This window comes from Eumetopias jubatus, unplaced genomic scaffold (assembly GCF_037043125.1).
Source record: "Eumetopias jubatus isolate StellerSeaLion01/CBP00866 unplaced genomic scaffold, mEumJub1_p1.0 scaffold_2, whole genome shotgun sequence".
NCBI classification, from domain to species: Eukaryota; Metazoa; Chordata; class Mammalia; order Carnivora; family Otariidae; genus Eumetopias; species Eumetopias jubatus.
In genome coordinates, this window is record NW_028274808.1 from 124,531,513 (window position 1) to 124,550,869 (window position 19,357).

The following is a 19,357-nucleotide window of genomic DNA, read 5'->3' on the forward strand; positions in this document are numbered from 1 at the left end:
TTCTACATGCCATTTCTCAAACCATTCTCCTGCCCTCTTTCGGCGGAATTTCAGTATTGAACTCCTTTTTTCTTGTCTCTTCCTCTTTCTTTGGAAGAACTGATTTCATGCAATATCTGTCCTTGAGCACTTCAATGCCCCAAACAAGATTATGTAACAATTTAATTCTATTTAACTAACTAGACTTTGAGGACTCTTTCCTACTGAGACTTTTTGACAATCAACCAAAATTGATTGAGCACTGACTACATATTGGGCTCTGTCTTTAAAAGCTGCGGATGAAATGAAAAAGAACAAGGCAAAGTCTCTGCCTTAAAAAGAGGGAAATTCTAGCTAGAAAAGATAAGCAATGAGATTGTCAATGAATAAACAAAAAACTTTTAGATATTGCTACTATTACTATGATAGTGAGCATATGTGAGGGTTTCTTAGTAATTAAGCTGCTGTCCTTCCTGGAAAAATTGTAAAGACAGATATGAAATATAATCCCAAGTCCTTCTGGTGGTATAATCCTCCAAATAAATGACGGGTATGAGCTGCCTAGCTGCACTGTCCATCATAGTGGCCACTAGCTGTGTGCCTATTAAAATTAAACTAATGAACTACATTAAAATACCTAATTCATACTAGCCACATTGCAAGTGCTCAGTAGCCACATGTGTCTAATGACTACCATTTTGGAGAGCATAAATGGACATATTCCTCATTGCAGAAAGTTCTGTTGGAGAGCACCAGTCTAGATAGCATGCAGCTGATGAAACTCATCCATGGCAAGAATAGCGGGTAACAATTTTGTGTCAGGCACTTCTCACATCTTTAACTCGTTTCTCACAGAGCCCTATAAGATAATTACTGGTACTAGACCTATCTTACAGATTAAGAAACTGAGGCACCTAGCTTTATTTTTCAGTATCTGTCAGCTAGTCAAAAGAAATGCTGAGAATTGAACCCAGTCTGGAGCCAGAAGCTACCCTTTTACCAAAAGATTGTGGTATCTGTGTATGGGTAAGGGAAGGTGAAGAGGGTAAAGAAGAGCTTTTAGCATGACACGCAGTGCCTCCACAGGAACAAGAAATGGCCAGATTTGTCAGTGTCTTTGCCAAGGCTGACATTTTCAGATCTACTGGACTCATTAAAGACAGGTCTTGCTGGCTAGAGGTTCAGATGGAGCTTAGCAGGCAGAATCATGGAATGCTAGCACTGAAAAGAACTTTAAAGCCATCTAATGAAATATTTCACAGATGAAGAAACTGAGACATGCAATTTACCTGACCTGTCCGGGATAACAGAGTGAGATCACAGGCCTCCCGCCTGTGTGTGTGTTTACACATTGCCCCCTTGGCACCAAGAGCTTCAAATTTCCCTGATATATTATTTATTATTAGTTTAGATATGTACTAATCTTAGGAAGTGGTTTTCCTCTTCCCAGAATGTTGGACTGTCAATGTGTATCGACCTTTTTAATCCATCCACTTTTCCTTTTGTCTAGCCTGTCATTTTATCCACCCATTCTTACATTCCTCCTTCGTCATTACAACAGAGATCCATAACCTAGCTACCCAGACTAACTATCCTTTCCTTAAAAAAAAATAATTAAGTAAGTAAGTAAATTAAATAAAAAGGTAAAAAATTCATAGCAGTTCAAGTCCTTACTCACACCGTTAGCATTTTGGAAAACATGTCATAGGTTCCACCATCACTTTAAGTGAATGTCTACAAATTTTGTTATTTTGTTGTGCATTGTTTCTGAGAGTTCCCATGCCAGGTATCACCTCACCACCCTTCACATACTCAACATTGCCAGCCACCAGGATGCACGCAAATAAAGTCTTTTGAAGAATGAGTTTTCCTTTAGCTTTTGGTTTCTGTTCCACTACGGAGAAGTCATGGGCACCCAGAACACTGAGCAGTCTGAGTGGCGCTGACAACCCCAAGATTGCAGCAGGGTTGGGACACTGCAAAAGCTTCTTGCCTTCTTCCCCACCACGCAGGACTTCAACTCGAGCCCGCACCCAGCTTAATCAATCGCAAGACCCCAAGTCAGTCGTAGAGCGAGTCCAGTCCTGGGGAGTCTGGCGCAGGCTTTGCTGGCGCCGTGGAGAAGCTGGCAGGCGGCGGGCTGAGCTCCAGTGGACTCAGCCAAGAGGCTCGGGGCGCGCCCGCTGCGCTCCTGGAGTCCGAGTCTGGCGCACCGCGGGAGGCAGGCGCGCTCCCACTCTCCGCAGCAGCCTCTGCCCTCAGGTTTCTCTCGCCCAGGCTTCCGCGGGTAAACCAACAGCCGGTCTCCACCTCAGGCGCTGGGCGCGCATCTCCCTCCAATCCTTGCTTACATAACGCGGGCGGGCGCGCTCCCGCCGCCGCTTACCCCCCAGCGGAGTTGGGCTGCGCCCTCCACGCCTCCACGGACAGCGCCTCCGCGCACCCGTGCGCCCCAACGCTAGGAGGTGACCCTCCTTGGCCACCCAGCAGCGGCAGCCTGGACGTCTCTCAGGGGCGTGAGCACACTGAGATTGGAGACCCGAGAGCCCCACTGTGCCCAGCTCCCTCCCTCCGCTCCCACCTCCTCCCACTTCTCGCTTCCTCTCCCTCCCCTGCCTCTCCCCACCCCCCCTTGCCTGTGTGTGTTCGGCACAGAAGAGGGGACCCGGAGAGCAGTCCAGGCTCGGCGCGCCGCGGAGCTGCGGCTGTTCCTGCTGCTGGGGGGGAGCGGCGAGGTGGCCGCCTTGCGCCTCCCCGGACTTCCCAAGTGGGGGCAGAGCAGCCGCTCACCGAGCCGCCAGTTAGAAGGCTCAGGGAAAGAGGGACCGCCAAACTCCTCCTCAGCGTCTCCTCTCCACCCCCTTTTGGCTCCTGCCCTTGGAGAAAGTGGAGTGTGGCTCTTGGTTATCATTATTTCTTCGGACTGCTTCGTGGTGCACGGATTCAGCTGCTTCCCAGTGGGGTTTTCCGCTGTTGGCGCTTCTCTCTGTGTGGTTCCTGCCGGCACACCTCTGTCGACGATGAGGAAAGGTCTACGGGCGACAGCGGCCCGCTGCGGACTGGGACTGGGATACGTGCTGCAAATGCTCGTGCTACCTGCCCTGGCCCTGCTCAGTGCCAGCGGTACCGGCTCGGCCGCTCAAGGTAAGAGAGTCCGCCAAGCTCCGCGGCCACCTCCCTTCGCTTCTTCCTTGCCTCCTCCTTCCACTCCTCCTCCCCAGTTCTCTTGGCTTCCTTAATTTGCCTCGTTGCTTTCAACTAGAAGTCAGTTCACGTTCCACTTTCCCAACTAGTTAAGAAGCTTTGGTTATTATTATTTTTAATCCATCTTCCGAGATGGGCACGGATGGACCAGGGACGCACACGGGGTGTGGACCTACATCTATCTGTCTCTGGGCATGTGGGCGCCTTGGGTGTCTTTTGCACTTTCTGCTCCACGCTCACACGTTGTTGCATATTGGTCACACAGAGGTTTGCAGCGACTCTCGGTGCGGGTGGCTGTGTGGCATGCCATAGGTACACCCTGATGCGCAGAGGCTCCCGGCGCTGAGCCACATCTGGGGTTGCGGGATCTTCAGGGCGTCTCTGAGCACGTTAGACGCCGAAGGGCGCTCAGCGAAGGAAATGTGTCCATTACCGCCGAGGACCCACCAGCTCCTCCGTTGCCACTCTGCTGCTGCTTGGGGCGCTGTGGACATGCCCAGGGCACCCGGACCCGCCACCCAGACAGCGGCAGGCCTCGGGGAGGTGCACGCTTCCACACTCTTACCCTTTCCGAGTCTTCCTCCCAGTAAGCCACGGAGAAACTTAAAACCCCAGAGCTCTGGGAAAACGGACTGGTTGTTCAAAGAGGACACTCCCCCGGGTAATGGGCCAGTTTATAACTCTGACAATTTAATTTAACGCGCCTGAGCTTTAAAACTAAGTGACCGGGGCCGTGGGCAAAACAGGGGTTGGGAGAAGAGCGGTCAGGAGTTGAGGGTGAATAAGGAGGGAGGGGAAGCGCGGGGGCTGATTGTCTTCTTGTCCCCCGAGTTTGAAGTGGCAGCGGCAGCTTCCAGCCTTCCGAGCCCAGGAAGCTGAGTGGAAGGGAGAGGGCCAGGAAAGAACCAACGCTGCCCCCTCTGGGGTCTGTTTCGCGTCACCTGGGCCCCCAACCTTGTGGCCAAGCCAGCGCCCACTTCGGTCTTTTCGACCAGTTCTGTGGAAGTCGCTGGCTTAGGGGAGGCAGCTGTTTTTTTTTTTTCCTAGGGCGGGGGTGAAGGAAGCTTGTCCAGCATTCGGAGGTAATTCAGGGATCCCATCATCTCGGTTACACTTCTTTCCAAATTTGGAGAGCAGAGGAGGTGCGGCGATAGCCTCGAACTCCCGGGGCGTTGCTCGGACACTCTTGGAGGTTCCTGACTGCATTCCCTCTGATTTGCGAAGGCTCTTGGGGGAGAGAGCGTTGGAGGTGGAGGGGAGCGCTGAGCGTTAGCGAGTGTGGTCCGAATGAGGAGGTAAGTGATTAGCAAGGCTTTGTGAATTAGCGATTGCTACTTCGGGAGTAAATTTTCCTGCTGCCTAGCTAAGTAACCACGCTCATAAATCCTTCCTTCCCTTCTTACCAGAAGCCTCCCATCCTCGAGGTTCTGCCCTGATTTTCTTATGCATACTTCCAGAGCTCATCTGCCTGTCCATTTTACAAAGGAATCCTATGAACGTGTTGTAGATTTCTTGAAATTGGTAAGAAGTTCTCTGGGCAGCAGCCAAGGGTTATTAGAGAGGAGTGTTTGGAAGTTTAAGTGAACAACCTGATGAATAGTCGTGAAATCAATCGCGTGACTCCCTGTGGGATTCGCCTACTGTTATTGGGCGCACAGAGGACCCAGCCATGGGGTGGGGTTCAGGTGGAGGTCGGTCGGGGGAGGACTGGGCAGTGAGAGAACCCTTTGGGAAAAGGACAAGTTAAAGTCCCCAAAGATGCCAAACAGAAGCTATAGGATTCTTGCCTAGAGCTTACTACAGCAACATTAAAAGGACTGGGTCGGAAAAAAAAATCAATAAAGATAATCAAACAGGAGATTGTAAGTGGATTAATATTGAAAGAAGGGAGAAGAGATTAAAAGAAAAAAAAAACGCTCAAGACCGACTGAGCAAGCTAGCTGTACCATTTGCACTTTCCTTACAGACCAGGCAATCCAAAGATTGGGGATTGAACCTGCTCCTCTGGTCTTAAATGGAAAAATAAAATGTATTCTGTAGGGTATATGCATTTCAGTGGTGTTCCTCTCCATTCAGTTTGTTTAGTTACTCAGTTGCTGGTGAATCAACTGTTTGAATCTTATGGTCTCAAAAGACACTATACTCCCACTTTTATCTTTGTTAGCCTCCGTGCTTCAGGACACCCGCTCTTCCTGTGTTGTCTGTTAGGTATTAAAAATGTAGAAAACACCAAACTCAGCTACTATCACGATCACTCTAACCCATTTCCCAGCCTGCTTACTATTGAGCCACTAGTACACTTTCTTCTCAGAATCACACTTTTATATCAGGCTGGCGTTCAAACCTCCTTTTCCTTCTAATTTCTTCTCTTTTCTCCTCCCTCTTTGGACTAGCACACTAGGGAAACTGAAGATACTGTTGCTTCCTCAGGTATGATTTCCATGTGTTGAACACTTAAAGATGGTAATGATCTATTTTTATGAATGGAACTACATATGCAATTAAGATGAGAAAGTTAATTTGAGGACTTGACAATGAGGATGAGATTTATTTATTCTGTTAGAGAAGTACTAGAAAAATTAGCAGTGTTAAGAAAATATGTATGTCTTCAGAGGTAGCCAAAAAAAAAAAACCCAAAATCAACAACAGATGTTTAAGATGAAAAAAGAAGCGTAATAGGTATTATTTGTGAGTATACTATATTTTCTAACTGTAGTTTAAATGAAGACAGCAGTCATTTTATTTAGGTCCTTGGGAGATTCTCCAGGCTTTAGGCAACAACTTTCTCCTTTCTGGCTATGCCTTAATTGTTTCATTCAGGATTGCCTGAAACTCCTAGCTCCAAGGGGGGAAAAAATTGTGTTGTTTCTGACTTCCAAGAATGAAAGATTTTACTAAGTAAAGAGAGAGAGAGAGAGAAAGAGAGACAGAGAGTGTATTTGATCAGTGTGCTTCAGAGTTAGTGCCCTCCTGTTTTAGAAATGCATTTATTTCTGGATTATCACAGCATTGATATTCTCTTATCTAGCACCAACTAGTGTTATGAGTGTTAACATCACAAAAGTCAGAAAAGAAAATTAGTGAAGACTCAAATCATATTGAGACTATTTGCTATTACCAGAAGTTAATTCATAATGTTTTTTAAACAAATAGTATACTTCTTCCTACACAAGAGTAGAAACTACTTTCATGCATTTATGCATATTGCTGTGGTACAAATAGACAGTTGGCACAAAAGATAACTGAATTTCATTACAATTATATCACATATTTTCTCCATTTTGGGAGCAGAGTAAATTCATAAAATCACATTTGGAATTTGCAGTAAGGAAAAGTATCCTTGCTCAAGGAATGCTTAAAATGCCTCAGAGGACAAACTTTTCAAATGCTTGCAAAGAAGGAAGAACTATTAGATTGTTAACATTCACTGATTCCTTAGTCTTCTGTACTGTGGATACTGGGGATTCAGCATTCAACAAGACAAGTTCTTCGACTATCTCCCATTTTAGTCTCCAAGCTGGATGTCCTGATCAGAATTCAATCTAATCTTTTTTAAGCAACTCCCCCCCAAAAAAACATAAAGGAGGCATGGGCTTCACCAAGGCAAACCCTCCTAGCTTATTTAGAACTGTTGTTGAGACTTAAAAATAACTGCGCTCTAATGTATGCTCCCTTCTCCAATTGGTGCCAACAGCTAGAGTGTGCTCTGTTGGGCCTGAACTGCATTTAGCACTTTTCTGATTTAGGTCATGGCTTTGCTGGAGCAGCAGAGGGAGTCACTCTCAGAAGGAACATTAAAATTACAGGCTGCAACCACTATTATTCCCAATCATAGGGGAAAAGAGTGGGGGTGGGGATTTAGCCAGAGTCCTTGCCTTGTGATTTTAACCTACTTTTTTTTTTTTTTTTTAGTTTGACTTTTGTATTTGTGGCAGTTATAAACAAACCTGGTTACATTTCCCCACAAATTAGAAACCCGTTAGCTCCTTGGGATAGTGTAAGATATTAGAAGTAAAATTCTAAACAAACAATTGTTGTGCACTTATCATGTCCCAGACTGTGCTCTGTTTGTCAGGGACACAATGTTGAAAGAGACAATTTCAGCCCTCAAAGAAGACACACTTAGCAGCATATAATTATAATGCACTTTCTGAAAAATAACAGTCAGCATAGGTATAGTACTTTCTGGATTCAAGTATCAAAGATAGTGAACATAGGTCAGGGTAAGGTTCTACTGGGAGTAGTGGTGGGGTTTCCAAAATTTCAACACAAAGGAACTTAAGGATGGCAATGTGGTTTGAAGTGGGATGTTCTAATGCCATGTTTGCATTGGAACTGTCTAACTTATGTTAAATCTTAATTAAATTTAATGTATATTTGGTCTGGCTTTGAGGAGGCACAAGCTAAGTGTTGTTAGTGGTATGTGTCCATTCTGCCGACTGGCTTAGTGTTTATCAGTGTCTCCTAATCCTGCTTCTACCACCTCCTAATTGTGTTGCTATGGTTGAGTTATTTAGCTTCATTTGTGCCTCAGTTTCCACCAATGTAAAGTGAAGATAATATATACTATCGGTCTTATTGTGATTGAATGAGTTAATACATGTAAATTGTTTAGGGCCATGCCTGGCCCACAGAAAGGAAACATTATTCTTTGGCTTCTAACTCTGTAAACCACTAGCAAAGAAATCTAGAAGTTAAAGAAACTGAAGGTCAATAATTTTGAACACGGACTAGGGATTACGGCAGACTCTGCTTCGCCAAAAGCAACAAATGAAGCTGTCTGAGGAGATGTTCCAAAATAGATCACTGCAAACTCCTGGACAGTGATGTGCATGGTTCCTTGAACAGTCAGTCAGGGGGAAGCTCTCTCCCTTCATAACCCCATTTCTTCCTTTCTGCTTTCTCTGGGAAAATTAACCTAATGCCAGTTCTAAAAATGCCATGTTGAGTCACTGCCTGTTAAGTCCTGGCTGCAAGCTCTACCCTTGACTTTCTATCTTTACAATGAATATTGAAAGATAACTTTTCATAAATCATAAACACTTCTGTGGGAAAATAAAAACCAAACATGCCAGGCTTTCAGATAAGAGTTTAAGAAAAATCAACCCTTTATGCAAATGTCAATAGTTTTCCTTTAAAAAAATGGCAAAAGTGTATGGTCTAAAGAACATAATTGAATGCATATTAAAACAACACAAAGAATACATTATATGTTTTAAAAAAGAAGAAGATAGCAGGAAGGGAAAAATGAAGGAGGGGAATCGGAGGGGGAGATGAACCATGAGAGACTGTGGACTCTGAGAAACAAACTGAGGGTTCTGGAGGGGAGAGGGGTGGGGGGATGGGTTAGCCCAGTGATGGGTATTAAAGAGGGCATGTACTGCGTGGAGCACTGGGTGTTATGCGCAAACAATGAATCATGGAACACTACATCAAAAACTAATGATGTAATGTATGGTGATTAACATAACATAATAAAATAAAATTTTAAAAAAATGTAAAACAAAACAAAGAAATGTAGAAAAATAGGTTGACTCAAAGGCAAAGCAAATTCACCAAGACTTTTCATTGTTCAAATTAAATTTGCAATAGAAAGTTTCAGTGTCATAATTTAGAACAACATGGATAATCTAGATAACATATTTTGAAACTTTCACATTTAATTAATTCTTGTTGTTTAATGGTTATTTCTATTTGTTCATGTTTAGTGGGAATGTTGTTTTCTGGCTAACTTTTATGAAAACACTAGGGATTTGTGGGGAATTTTATGTTACTTAGAGTTAAGACAGGTCTTTTTCTTACAGTATTTTCATTTTGCTTTTAAGTTTTGATTGCTTGTTCTACACTTTTAGATCCCCAGATTTCTCACTTGCTTTCTTTGTTATCCTAACTTCTTAAAGTTATGTATGGACTCTTCTTTGATTTCATATTTTATTTGGATTTGGTATTGCTTATGTATTTGCGGAGGAGGGCAACATGAAACTGAGACCTTGGGTATTGTCTCAGTATTGCTTAGTTCAGGGATATTTCAACTAGAACAGAGACTCACAGAAACTCTGCTATTTTTTATGTGACTCTTTTAAAGTGGGGTAAGTTTGCCTTGAAAAATATTAAAATACTACTGTCTCCTTTTTTCTAGATCGTAAAAATAAATCCAATAACTGAATAATTTATAGTTTCTCTTATTTTAAATATGTGTCATCTCCACATTTATGGAGATCTTAATAAAAACATCTTATAGTAATAATTTTATGAGCTAACAAGACCAGAGATAGTAAACTTTTTATTCTTTCTACCTGATTCGAGCTCTCAGAAGAATTTTTGCCTTTTCATCAAAACCTAATACATATATTATGTTGACAATATTTTGATTCTTCATAAAAAAATCTTAGAAATTACTGTTCTATAATTTCAGATTTTTAAGAAGAGTTTGGGTTGAAGTTGTAATGTGGTTTCTCATCTTGAGCATTTTTGCCCCCACAGAAGTTGCTACTTTGGGATTATATAATAAGGTTTTGAAATACACAAAGAATGTCTCCAGATTTTAGAGGTACCTAAAGCATATCCAGCCTTCTACGTGGAATTTATAGTGTTAGAGTTATGGTAACATTAATTAAATTGAAGTTATAATTTGGAACATGAGCTATAGCTTTGAAAGTGCCAAATATGCAGATATTTGTCCTTAATGTCATTATACTTTTTATTAGCAGTGAGCAAAAGTGCTTTGTGTGGCAAAAGTGAAGTCTAATATCTGAAAACTCCAATGTTTGGGGAATACCCTCTTTTAATTAAATAACAAACCATATCTCCATGCAGCGTGGTAGGGGAATGTGAGAGTGAGGGGAACTAGGCGACACTTATATTGGTGTGCCTGTTAGAGTACTCATTCTAAATATGAAGGCTCAAAATAATCATGTTAACTGATGATACTGACTAATCAAATTTAATTCCAGAGTAACCAGCCTTATTTATTTTAAAATGTTGTGAAGATAGAAGTTTACCTTCATTAATCATTGTCATTTGGGTCCTGTGGCTAGTTTCATTTCGCAGCAATTATGAAAGCCATAAAAATGGCTCATGTAGATAAACATGTATTATCTTCTCTTCTAACTAAGGAGGTTAAACAACAGAAACTCCCTCAGCACATTTAACAGGTTTATTGATGAATGCTAACATTTCTAAGTTTTAGTCAGTGTCTTTTTTTTATTTAAGATTTTATTTATTTATTTGACAGAGAGAGACAGCGAGAGAGGGAACACAAGCAGGGGGAACAGGAGAGGGAGAAGCTGGCCTCCTGCCGAGCAGGGAGGCTGATGCGATGCGGGGCCTCGATCCCAGGACCCTGGAATCATGACCGGGGCCAAAGGCAGATGCTTAACTACTGAGCCACCCAGGTGCCCCCTTTAGTCAGTGTCTTAACTGATTATTTAATCATGAACTCCCTGAACTCAACTATATATTTTTTTGTCTTTTCTGTTTTTTTTTTTTTTTCCTGTTTGGAAGAAAAACCTTATATATGAACATTCCTTTCCAATAAAAAACAGATTAGTGCTGGCATATCAATGCCTATATCAAAATACCTGTATTAAAATACATCTGAAGCCCACTTATAAGGGCAAATATGTCCATGAATGGAAATGCAGGTGTTTCTAAAAATTCAAGAAAATTAGTGTGTATAAAATACAAAAGAGTAGCATAGAAGTAAAGTATGCCATTTGCATAGATATGTAATCACTTTAAATTAAGTCATAATATATATTCTCCTAGATCATGGAAGTTTAGTGCAAGGTGATAAGATGTGTGGTGCGGTAATATCCACTTATAACTATAAGCATAATGAATTGCATTCATGTATAAAAGTAAAGAGAGCGATTTTGGACAAATCTAATCTCTGAATTTGCAAGTTTGTTCCTTGTAATCAAATTGCACATTTTAAATCATTCACCCATCTTTCTGGAATTTCCAGAACTTAAAAAAAGCGTCCTTTCTACAACCAGATCAAAGAGTACCCTCTTTAACAAGTGGTATTCCCTAAATTTTGCAGGAACTAAAAACCATCGTCAGTGACAAAAGCACTGCTGTTTTATTATATGTGATTTCCAGAGTCCTGTATTGTATCTGACCCAAACCAAGCAAATAACCCAATTACTACCACAACAAAAACTTTATGATTGGGAAGATAGAGTAAATAATGGTCATTTCACTTTGAGCATTATGTCTGTGTGAAATATGTTGACATTTTAATTTAGCTTTTGATAAGGGGAAAATGATATATTTTATCTTCCCCTGGATGAAGAGTTTGCCAAATATACACATCGTAGCCACCCAGTGGAAGTGCTCAAGTTTAGCAAGCAGCAATCTTGAAGTCATTCTAAATAAAACAGTAATTATCACTGTCGTTTTCTTTAGCAACTTTACTTCTTCCTTCTGGGTATCCATAAGATGATGAAAGAATATAAGTTTTAAAATGTATTAGGGATCAAATTCAAGGACTGAAAGAGCCTAAGACATTTCCCTCCCAGGTTACCACAGCCATCAACAGCAGAGCATGCAGCTTGGTGGAAAACAGAAGCCCATTTCAGTAACTGCTCTCAGAAGCTGAGGAAAAACAGGCATGTTCAAATGATTTATTATTTTTGCTATCCAGAATAGAGACCTCCAATCAATATTTCATCATAATATTATTCAACAAGCCCTCTGACTTGCAACTTTTATCTAAAGAAGAGTGTTGATCTGTACTGATTTCAGTTAACACAGCAGAAGAACTTGGAAAGTACTTAAAAGATGTATACTTGAAAAAAATTATATTTGGATTTTATTTGGACCTGTTTGAGCAGGATGTGCTTGAGAAATCTAGACTTAATTAGTGGGATACTGATATATGGTGTCTGACAGTCTGTTTCACTAGTAATAGAATATATAATTAATCCTCCAGTGGTCATTATAAAATGCACTCTCATTTCCTGAACTACTCTGTTAAATATTGTCATTAATAAGAATACGAACATCGTAGTTTAAATCTCATGTACATAAGAAATCCAATAGCATTTCTAGAATTATGTAGGAGTTCTTTTTTTGTTTTTTTTCATTTAAATTCAATTAATTAACATATAATGTATTATTCGTTTCAGAGGTAGAGGTTAGTGATTCATCAGTCTTATATAACACCCAGTGCTTATTACATCGCATGCCCTCCTTAATGTCCATCACCCAATTTAGGTAGGAGTTCTTTTTTTTTAAGATTTTATTTATTTATTTATTTGAGAGAGCAAGAATGAGAGACGGAGAGAGAGCACATGAGAGGGGGGAGGGTCAGAGGGAGAAGCAGACTCCCCGCTGAGCAGGGAGCCCGATGCGGGACTCGATGCGGGACTCGCTGCGGGACTCGATCCGGGACTCTACCGGGAGTCCAGAACCATGACCTGAGCTGAAGGCAGTCGCTTAACCAACTGAGCCACCCAGGCGCCCCTATGTAGGAGTTCTTAAGGACAATTGTTCAACAGAAAAATTGCTGAAGTGGAATTTTATCTTTATGAAAGTATCCCCAGTGTCTTTATATATTGATGTTTATATATTGATCAAAATATTTATTTTTGTTTAGTTTTACATGCACATGCATATATTTATGTAAAATTAGAAGGACCACAGTGAAGAGAGTTATAGTTTACTTATTGTAACATAATAAAAAAATTAAAAGGATGACTAAGAAAAGTTTTAAAAATAGATATGTTTTCCCAGTAGGGGTAGTGGTAATCAGTTTATTGGATTTATTAGAAATGATGATAACATGAAAGGTACATGTCATTTTTTATTGAATAAAATAACTATAGAATTATTTCCTACGGGGTATTTCCAGGCAGAGTCTTAATGAAATGAAAAGTCACAAGGAGTAGACAAATATAGTTCAGTATTTCCCTGTGAGCCTCTATATGCTGGCACAAATTGTGTGTGTGTGTGTGCGTGCATGTGTGTAACTATTTTTGTTTTAGGAGAATTTTTTCGAACAGCTTTGGCAATATCTTTAGAAAGCAAAGAGAACCTATCAAAAAAATGAAAATAAAACTTACTTATAAAACAAATTCATAAAGGTAGTCATCAAATGGGGAAGCAAGTTTCACCACTGCTTTCTAACTGAAAAATTACATTCTACTTTTCTGCAAAAGTTCCTCACTCTCCGCCAGGTGCTAAGTCGTTTGCATAGTGTCCAGTAGAGACACCTCTGTCTCATTGTCACAATGGCTTATCTATAGAAACAAGTTTTCTCCTATTTTCCAAGTGACAGAAACTAAAGGATACCCACTTTCACTGCCTTGTTTCAACATGTGGAGAAATTCCCGTTGTTTCCTACCCAGTGGATATAATTTGTTGACCAAGGGAGAACAATAACTTCCATGCATGAATGGGTAAAATCTTCATCCACATGCGTGAGTCCCTCTCCAGGTACTCTCCGGAAGAGAGATTTCCCTGGTAAGCACCCTGCCTGAGGTGACCTCTCTTGTGGGCTGATCGACGGAGAGGTCGGTTGTGTGGTTCTTCCTTGAATTCTGTGATGATTTGTTTCAACTTCTTAATCAAGTGTGGAGTTGTTTCCAGACTGCAGAATTTTGGTTTTCTTGGACTCCCTTAGATGCTGTGCAGGTGGCTTTATATCCAGGTATCTCTATCACATCCATTGAAAACTTTATTTAAATGAACAAAAATATAAAGTTAACTGAGGGGGGTAAAGGTTGTTACTAATGAAAGAATACACAGAATTTCGCTCCAGATAGAGGAGTAATATACTTCCTTGCTTATATTCAATACTGTATTAAATGCAGATTAATACATAAATATTTATATGACACATCAACATGTGAATACATATTAATTATTGCCATACATTTTCACATCACTTGGCGTTTCTGAACTAGAATTTTAAAAGGTGCAAATAAATGCTAGGATTCAGAATATTGTCTTGTATATTCTCTTATTGTATGTGTCATACATTCTTGGATGATATGGGGTTCTTATAACAAAATATGTAGGACTCTGCTAAGAATGGCAAAATAAATAATAATGCCTCACAAAGTTTTGTGATTACAAGCCTAAATGCTAATGAGAGTGGTTGCCTGTTTAATGCTGAATTGCAAGGTTAAAAAGAGGATCTTAAAGATAACAGCAGATTCCAGAGTCCTTGAGTTTGTTTTGCATTCAGTGACAGTCACTAAATTAGGGAAAGGAATGTTCAAACAACACACTTGAGGAAAAGTGATTTTTATAGAAAGGAGCCATTTCTGCTAATAGTCAGTAACTGCACGTAACCCCTCTGACATTAAAAGTCCATTAGCTAAGCCCAGTTTAAGTAGCAGCTGATGCAGTGTCAGCTAAATGTACATAGGAATTTTTTCATATAATGCAGTAAGAGCAGTTCTATAATTTTTTTCTAGAACTACATACATTAAGTAAAACAAATGTCATCTGATAGTAGTGGCAGGGCTGCCAATAAACAGGCAAAGATTTGTGATGAAACAAAAGTAACAGTCTATATAACAAGAAGATAATAAATGGTAGTGATGGTTTTAAAAGGAAGTCTGAGAAAAATCATATGGAGAAGCTTAAGCTGACATCCAGAAAGAGTTGTTTCCTCAGAAGCACATAATAACATGCACTGCTTTGAGACACTCACTTTAAGTGATGTGACTTTTTCTGTTTTTTACTATTAGCCACAATGTTTAGGTTTTCGGTGCGTTTTCAAACAACAGGAAGGCCCCTCCTTAGGCACTGGGACGTGTGTGAGAGTAGGGGGGACACAAGGTGATTGAGGAAAGAGACCAGGGAAAAAAGTGAAAACAGAGGTACATGTGTTAATATTTTAAGGTTTACTAATATTCGAGTTACACACTAAAGATGAAATTAGTCTTAATATTTTAAGGTAATGACTATGATACTATTTTTAAAAGCAATATGATCTTTCCTGCAATGAAATCAAAAGTTAAATTGTCCATTTTATACCCTCTTCTCCCATTTTTTTCCATCTTTTGGATATTTTCTAATCTCCATTTAATCATCTGAAAGATAAGATGTTTTACTGCAAATTATATTAGAATTCAAGAATCTTTAATAAGTCGTCTTAAAGAACTCTCTTTAAGAAGACAGCATTCTGTGACTATAAGGCCATTGTGGAAACAAAGTGTGAGGGTTGCTTAGTAATCTAGTGTGTTGAGTTGAGAACAGGGCCGTAATTATCAGTGGCTGCCATGCTTACACAACTATAAAGTATTACAAGGACCTCCATGACGACCCCCCATTATCAGACCATTAGTGAAACACTGTTCAAGCAACAGTGGGGCGCCCTGCTAAAGCTTATAACCTCAATCACTTGGGCATAAGCTTTGCGTATATTTTCACATGGTCATTTGGACTCTCATAACACTTTTAGTACTCAGAATTATTTATCAATTTATTTCTGAATTTGAGAATTTATTCATAAATTTAAGTCTACTCTGAGACATTTATAAATTTTATAGTCAAATCTGAGACATCACATCATTTGTTTATTTTCTTATTTATTTTTAAAAGTCGGTTTTTCTTAAATGATTAAAAAAAAAAGCACCTCACATAAACCTGCATTGCTTGATGGTGAAAAGAAACAAAAGACAAAAATGGAAAAGAAGGACTACTATTTAATCCTAATAGGGTGGCAGAGATCTCCAATTCATTCAGATTTTCATGTGAGCATTTCTTAATAAAATCAAGAAGTATTTTTTTTTTTTTGGTGTTTTTAACTGTTTTAACTTGGTTCCAGCCATTGTAAAGGCTTGTTTTGAATGAATTGGAAGCTTACATGGACAGAGTTTTTGCAATTAAATTCCTAACCAATATCCCACTTACTACCATGTTGCATGAGGGACTTGATGACTAATTTCATCTTTAGAGTGTAACTAGAATATTAATAACAGATGGAAATATGCCTCAGTTCAACCAATAGCCTTTGGCTTTTAATTCTAAACCCACTTTATTTTTTTCAGACTACAACATCTGCTAAAAGTGATAATTTTCTGTATGTTTTTCTTTTTCCATCACAAAACTTAATTCTATTGCAAGATGATAAAGAATATCAGGATATTTGGCCACATGAAATTTTGTAAACATCTATGAACCAGTATTACGAAATTGAATTATGTTGGAAATAAGATGATTCTGGACTGATTGAAATAGGACAATTATTATATGAGAATTTGGAATAGATTTGGAAAAAATTACCCTGCAACCCCGCAATGTCAATACACTGTTGCTTTCTTGGGTACCTGTACAAATGTATCTTTTTTTTTTTGGTACGAAGAATTACATTAAAAAATTTTTGAGTGTATATAATAAATAGTATGGCTTGGTGTGAAATTGAATTTATTTATGCTTGGAAAACTTTTTTTTCTTTAAATAATCTCTGGGACGCCTGGGTGGCTCATTCAGTTAAGCGTCTGCCTTGGGCTCAGGTCATGATCCCATGGTCCTGGGATGGAGCCCCACATCAGGCTCCCTGCTACGCGGGGAGTCTGCTTCTCCTTCTCCCTCTGCCCCTCCCCCCTGTTCATGCGTGCTCTCTCTCTCAAATAGATAAATAAAATCTTAAAAAAATAATCTTTGATGATGCCTATTCTTTGGTGTGATTATCATGACCGTTTAGAATGGTGAATGGTTTCAGCTTTCTCTCTTTTTTCTGTTTTGTAGTTTTACATTTCCTTTTCTTGACTGTCAGGGACTTAAAAACGTATCTGATGTATGCATATATGTGGACTCAGTAATCTCCTGACATAGGAAATTAATCCAAATTCACTGAAAAAATACGGATGTCTACAACCAAGAGTGTTCATGTGGTAACTGGGCTAGGGAAATACTGTCGGCAGCTTTTATGTCAATCTCGTGGTAAAGGGAAATAAACTGAGAAATTCAGTAGAATATCAGAATAATAATAGTATTTCCACCATAGAATTGTGAGGGTGAACAGAGTTATCAAAAGTGAGTAACTGAGAACAGTGCCTGGGACCAGAGAAGTATTTAATGTACATTAGCAATTGTTGTTGCTGTTGCTCTTGCATTTTCACTACATAAGTCTGTGCTGTACGATGATTGTCATTTGGCACTGCTGTGAAAATAATTCAATATATCACAAGAAAGAGAGGATTGCACTCAGTTGGGAGTACCATCGGGGCGGGGGGGTGGGAAATGCCAGATGAACCAACAAAAACATACTGTCACAGATAAAATTCTTAAAAGAAATTGGTAGATTTTCAAATCACATTTTCATCCTCGGTTATGAAAATTTAATGGCACAGTAACATTTTTTGGAAAGTCAGCACATGTTTGTTTCAGTTTTATGGACAATCACGTTAATGTATTTTTTGTGCCAAATTCTGACTTTAGAATATATTCTATTAAAACTAGTATCGAGAGGTGGCTGGATGGCTTGGTAGGTTAGGCACCTGACTCTCGATTTCAGCCCAGGTCATGATCTCAGGGTCATGGGAGCGAGCCCCGCCTAAGACCCCGGCTCCTCGCACTCAGCGTGGAGGCTCCTTGTCCCTCTCCCTCCGCTTCTCCCTCCACCTTGCCTTGAGCGTGCCCTCTCTTTCAAATAAATAAATAAAATCTTAAAAAAACAAAAGCTGGTATTAAACAAACTTCAAAGAAAAAAATCAGTTCATATTTTCCTCCACTAAAATTAACTTTACTTGTAAAGGCAAATATAGGTAAAAAGGCTAGGAAAGAAAAAAAAGCAAATTCTTAACTTTTTGCTAACATTTAAATTCTTTCTGGAGGAATAGAAGCAATTAAATTTCTTCCACTTATGTCATAAATTTTAACACACCAAAACATGTACTGATCTTAAGGTAGAAGCAAAATTTATTAAACAACTTTCTGAGCAAGGTCAAAGTTTTTACATGTGCAAGGGTGTTATTATAATACAGGCAAAAAAGAGACATTAATTTGATACCAGACTCCTAAATATATATGTTGTGACTGACATTTATTAATTATGTTAAATGCTGCATTTAATAAAGTACTTTTCTAATGGATTAGTTCATGAACCAACTGTAGCTGAATTCTGTAGTTTCCCAATGGTATTACATGTATTGTTCACGATTTATAAGGAAGGAAAGGGGACGGGATTCACAAAACAGTGCTGTTTGAAAAAAGTTTTCCCGTATGTATTAAAAAAAATGAACGTTGCTTAAGTAACAACCCTATTTGGAAAAAAATATGGACATAGAAAATGCTTTCAGGTACAAACAAATTCAGTATTATATTTTTTAGTTCACAGACATTAAATAATCCCTTTTGTTCTTTTGTTTTATATTCTCTAAAATGCTTCATTGTAAAATTAAAATAAGACAAAACATAAAAACCTTTTTTATCAAGATGTGTCAGATTTGATAGGAAGAACATAAACCAAACATTAATAACCCCAAACAATGCAGCTGTACACCTTCAGCAAATAGAATGTAATACATGCATTATTAACTAAAGAAACAAATAGGGTAACTCATTCACTGCACCCAAATGATATGCACACAGGAAACACTTTAAATAGACATGTAGAACACTGATTCCTTCGTCACTTTCTTTAACTGGAAAGCAAAGTTTAACATTTTTATTTTTTAACACTAACCCTCCTTCCTCACTTTCTCAAGTTTTGTGCTGTGGGAAATATCCAACTTCTTACAGGGAAAAATAATAATTCTGGAATCAACAGTGTGGTTTAGTCCCAACATAATTATAAAAACCTCTTGTATTTATAGGATCTTATTCCATTTAAAGAACCCAACAGAAGCAGCCTAGAATGTTTTTAATGATTGATTAAACTGCTTGTTTTTGTTTTGCTGTATGTAACATTTGGTTTGTAGTAGTTTACTTTAAAGATTTCCACTAAAAAGGTGAGACTGTTTTTTATAACCCTTTCTTCTAGGCTATCCCTGTTTTTTGTTGTTTGCTTTGCAGTAAACATAGGCTTCTCAAAACTCTAGTTTTCTGAACATGAAACTATCTTAGGAAGTTCTGTTGTGTAGTTAATGAGGGTTGTTTAAAGAAATTGATATGAACAATATCTATTTTGTGCCAGAATGTGTGTTTATTTGCCACTTTTTTGTTGCGGGGTGGTGGGGAAGGGAGCAATTCAGAAAACCAAGTTGTTATAGCA

At 39.4% G+C, this 19,357-nt stretch overlaps 1 protein-coding gene across 2 annotated transcripts in view; it reads left to right on the forward strand.

The window, feature by feature from the left end:
* The first annotated feature begins 2,999 nt into the window (after positions 1-2,999).
* Positions 3,000-19,357, forward strand: part of UNC5C (unc-5 netrin receptor C) — a 336,648-nt gene continuing 320,290 nt past the window's right edge. For both annotated transcript variants that reach the window (XM_088020228.1, XM_028117791.2), the window contains exon 1: positions 3,000-3,123. In XM_088020228.1, coding sequence (XP_087876354.1) covers positions 3,000-3,123 — 124 coding nt within the window. The remainder of the gene's footprint in view (positions 3,124-19,357) is intronic.